We start from the raw sequence: 5,000 nt of genomic DNA, 5'->3' as shown, positions 1-5,000 counted from the left end.
AGGAGAAGAATCCGCATCCCACCGTCACAGCTCCGTTCAGACATCTGGCCACATCAGCTGAGAGAGAGAGACGTTCACTTTAACATGAGGGGAACACAGGGAAACTGCAGGAAATCTATTTTTTAAGAGGCAGAAATAGAACTTTCTGGCTTTTTTGCAAGAAACTTCTATATTTGAGAGGTGGAAAACTGCCATTTCTCGCATTTTTGCAAGAAAATAATTCTCAATTTAAACGTCAGGCAACATCAGCTGCACAGACAGAGAGATGAGCCTAGTCCGTTTCAGAAGATGCAAAACAGAGTGAAACTAAACAAAATGTATTTTTTTGCATGTCAGAAAATGCTATATGCAGAAATAGTAAAAGATTACACAATATTTAGCGATTACTTTTCCCCGCGATGGATTAATCGTTACAGCTTGTACTTTAAAGTGTCAAAAGTAAACGTACAAATTCTGCAGAATGTCTCCGTTGCGTCCCGGCTCGGGGAAAGGGGAAGTAACAAAGAACCAGTTGGTGATTACAAGTTATTTATTGAGAGAGCTCAAAATAAATGGCAACAAGCAGCGACACACAAGACAAAGGACCCGAAGAGAAACTAAGGGAGACTCTTAACTACGAGTTAACTATTAAATACACAAAATAAAACCCTCACTTCTTAAGAGCGATAAGAAACTAAAGTAGGCTGTAACCAAACACAGCTATGAACAACAGTTAACGTTTTGCACACAAATAGACCAACAAACGAGTTACTTCACCGAGCTATCAAAATGAATGGAGGGAGTATCGAGAGGCGTCAATGACAATATGTAAACACATAATAAATCCACATTAAATCAGGACTCACAGTTGGAGGAGACGAGGAGCAGCTTCTTCGTGAAAGTAGAAGTACAGATACTCGTGTTTAAAAATACTCTGGTGAAAGTAGAAGTACCGACTAAACTCCTTTCCTCAAGTAAAAGTAAAGACGCTTTGAAATGTACTTCAGTAAAAAGTACCCATAACTAGCAGCTGTTTTAAAGAGTACCTGACCTCCCTTTATATTAATAGAACAATAATGTCATTGTTAGCTAATGAATGTTTCCATGCTGAACAACGGCAACATGACAACGTTTTCATTGGTCCCTCTTCTTTAGAGAAGACCAGGAAATGATGGATACACGGATCGTGTTCAAATCAATAGGCACGCAATGACTCTAAATAATAATGATCACGCCACCCAACACACATTCAAACTAAAGGAACCAGCCTGTTTGGGAAATGTGAGAAGTAGAAAGTACAGGTATTTGTGTTCAACATGTAAGAAGTAGAAAGTACAGGTATTTGGGTTCAACATGTAAGAAGTAGAAAGTACAGGTATTTGGGTTCAACATGTGAGAAGTAGAAAGTACAGGTATTGTGTTCAACATGTGAGAAGTAGAAAGTACAGGTATTTGTGTTCAACATGTGAGAAGTAGAAAGTACAGGTATTGGGTTTCAACATGTAAGAAGTAGAAAGTACAGGTATTTGTAGTTCAACATGTAAGAAGTAGAAGTACAGGTATTTGTGTTCAACATGTAAGAAGTAGAAAGTACAGGTATTTGTGTTCAACATGTAAGAAGTAGAAAGTACAGGTATTTGTAGTTTCAAAGTGTAAGAAGTAGAAAGTACAGGTATTTGAGTTCAACATGTAAGAAGTAGAAAGTACAGGTATTTGTGTTCAACATGTAAGAAGTAGAAAGTACAGGTATTTGGGTTCAACATGTAAGAAGTAGAAAGTACAGGTATTTGAGTTCAACATGTGAGAAGTAGAAAGTACAGGTATTTGGGTTCAACATTAAAGTAGAAAGAGAAGTACAGGTATTTGTGTTCAACCATGTAAGAAGTAGAAAGTACAGGTATTTGGGTTCAACATGTAAGAAGTAGAAAGTACAGGTATTTGGGTTCAACATGTAAGAAGTAGAAGTACAGGTATTTGTGTTCAACATGTAAGAAGTAGAAAGTACAGGTATTTGTGTTCAAAGTGTAAGAAGTAGAAAGTACAGGTATTTGTGTTCAAAGTGTAAGAAGTAGAAAGTACAGGTATTTGTGTTCAAAGTGTAAGAAGTAGAAAGTACAGGTATTTGTGTTCAACATGTAAGAAGTAGAAAGTACAGGTATTTGTGTTCAAAATGTAAGAAGTAGAAAGTACAGGTATTTGGGTTCAAAATGTAAGAAGTCAAAGTAAAAAGTGGTCAGAAAAATAAGTAGTGGAGTAAAGTACTGATACCAGAAACATGTACTTAAGTACAGTAACAAAGTATTTGTACTCCACTACTTCCCTCTGGGAGCAGGAGAACCAGGACTCACTGGGGGTGTTGGAGGAGAATCGTGCCCGACGAGGAGCAGCTTCTTCGGGCAGCAGCTCGAAGCAGGAGGCCGTGCTGAGAACCAGCAGGAGGGCCAACGGAGTGGAACACATGTCTCTGGAGGAAGAGGAGGAGGAAGAGGAAGGACGTCCTGGATCTGAGGTGTTCTTTATTATTTGAAATACTTCTCCTGAGTGTGTGTTCCTGCTCTCCGTCCACATGGTATTTATATCCTGTCCGCACGAGACCGACCAATCAGAGAGCAGGGCTGTTAATGGTTTATGTGTGCGGGAATGAACTCAAACACTAATTGGGTTTTTCCACACATGACTCAACGTGTACAGAGTTTCCGGTGGAGTGAACTCAGGATACAGTCAGACTCTAAAGGGGAACCAGTACATGTTGAGAGGGGATAACAGCATGTACAATAATAGATATTAGTAAGAAAGTCCCATAGTAATATATTGATTTAATTAGTTCATTCAATTACAAGATTTCTGTGATTTCTTTCCACTGAACTGGAGATTTGTCTCACTATTAAAAACTGTATTTGTTAAAATGCTATTACTATAGAGATAGCAGAGAGGACGTATAGGATATATGTGACTTATATATTTGATATGTACTCAAAGAAGTACACAGATCGTGTACTTAAGTACGAGTAGTAATACTACTGTGTTACAAGTAAAAGTCCTACGTTTAAATACACAAACACACACACACACACACACACACACACACACACACACACACACACACACACACACACACACACTTCCTTTTTAAGGCATCCCATAATAACGCACAGACTTGAGGTCCTGTGAGTTTTTTAAGGCGTTTGTTATCTGTGGGAACTTTTCTAAAAATACCCTCAGCGGGAGGAAACAGGACGCGGCGTCGTTTCTGATTCTGCTCACGTTTGTTTTTCCTGTGAAGTCGTTCAGTCGAGCAGAGAGACCCTGAACGCACCACGACACTTCAATGTCCTCCGGGGAAAAACCTCTGCTTTTAACCCTTATGTTGTGTTTCAAGTTAAAATGATATAATAACTACGCTCTAGTTATTGTAAGGGAACGAGGCTTCATGATATCCTCCACAACAGATATATAAACACTACAAAACTGATTTGGACAATTTTAGCCAAGTCTGAAGGTCTCTAAAAAAAAAAGTGTATAATTTGGTGTTGGGGTCTGGGGAGAGCCAGCAGAATGGTTGTGGGTGACTCGGGGCAAATTTGGCCCAATCAAGATTAATCTTTGACTTTAGACACCCCCCCCCCCCCCCCCCCTTCATCCACTGTAACAATCATTTAAAACGTATGTTCTAATATGAGTCTATTATAGTCAGATAACGTAACGATCCACTGTCTTCACCATAGGGAATATAATGAGTGAATTGAATCACATGTTTTACTCAAATATGTGGTGTAATGTTTTTTGGGAGCCATAACATTAAATTACAACAGGATTGTACGGTTCTGAATGCATTATAAGTTAGTTATGATGTAGTTAAAACAATATTGGATGATAGTCATTATTTTTGAGTGTTTTGGACTGAGATAAATCATGGGTCAAAACTGACCCGCGAACACCACGAACAAATACAAAGTTAGAGTCCGGTATTCAGATATGTAATCGGTATCACAATCAGAAAGCTTTATTCATCCGGGGGGGAAATAGATTTTGTGACATAAAAAAATAGAAATAATATTGTTTATTTAAAGTAAAGATTTAGAATATGCAATTAAAAGATAAAATAAAGAAATGTATAAAAATATATGGAGTTAAAGTAAGAACATGCAATATGAAAGCATGAGGGTGAATGGATGAATAAACAAATGCATTACAAATAACAATATGAAAAAAATAGCAGCCCAGAATTAAACTTATGAAATAAAAAAAGACATTCAAATTAAACTACCACATGGTTTGGACATTAAAATATTAAGTCTAAAATGTACAACAATTAAGACACTAAAACGAATTAAAGAAAAACAAACTTAAAGTGTGCGAGTCAATCCTGAAATCTATATAAAGAATATCTGAATAACAGACGAAGCCTCTGAATGTCTGTGAAGGAGATGTGTGTGTTATTTTGGGAGCAGTGGAAAAAGTGTGTGTGTCTTATCTCCGCTCAGAGATCAGTGAGTGTGTGAGGGTCGTTAGTGGAGGCGCTGCGTTTCCATCAGAACCAGTGACCCTCTGCTGCAGGTCAACACACACACACACACACACACACACACACACACACACACACACACACACACACACACACACACACACACACACACACACACACACACACACACACACACACACACACACACACACACACACACACACACACACACACACACACACACAGTTATGAACCTTTTTCTCCTCTCCTAATTCTCTGATCTTGATTTATTTTGATAACGGGATACGCATAGTATAAATAATACAAATGTATAACAAAATCTATGCAATTGTATGTATTTCTACACTGGATGATATATATATATATATACTTTTGTTTATTGGATTTTAACCAATGAAAATTAGAGGAGACCTTGCAACAAAAAAAATGCTAAATATATTTTCACCAAAATATTCACATGAGATTTACGGTCACATTATTATGGTCACATCTAAAACAATGGAGATCTGATTAAAAGTATATATTTAGAGTTTTG

At 37.5% G+C, this 5,000-nt stretch overlaps 1 protein-coding gene across 1 annotated transcript in view; it reads right to left on the bottom strand.

Moving 5' to 3' along the window:
- stc1l (stanniocalcin 1, like) overlaps window positions 1-2,491 on the bottom strand; it is a 4,975-nt gene extending 2,484 nt beyond the window's left edge. Inside the window, exons 1-2 of the mRNA XM_034130775.1 lie at window positions 2,328-2,491; window positions 1-57 (exon numbers count right to left, since the gene is read on the bottom strand). The exon at window positions 1-57 is cut by the window's left edge and continues 86 nt beyond it. Of these exons, the coding sequence (XP_033986666.1) occupies window positions 1-57; window positions 2,328-2,439 (169 nt within the window). The 5' untranslated portion in view covers window positions 2,440-2,491. The remainder of the gene's footprint in view (window positions 58-2,327) is intronic.
- Window positions 2,492-5,000: the final 2,509 nt, after the last annotated feature.

The sequence above is a fragment of the Trematomus bernacchii genome, unplaced genomic scaffold, assembly GCF_902827165.1.
Source record: "Trematomus bernacchii unplaced genomic scaffold, fTreBer1.1, whole genome shotgun sequence".
NCBI classification, from domain to species: Eukaryota; Metazoa; Chordata; class Actinopteri; order Perciformes; family Nototheniidae; genus Trematomus; species Trematomus bernacchii.
This window is presented reverse-complemented; position numbering and strand designations above follow the sequence as displayed.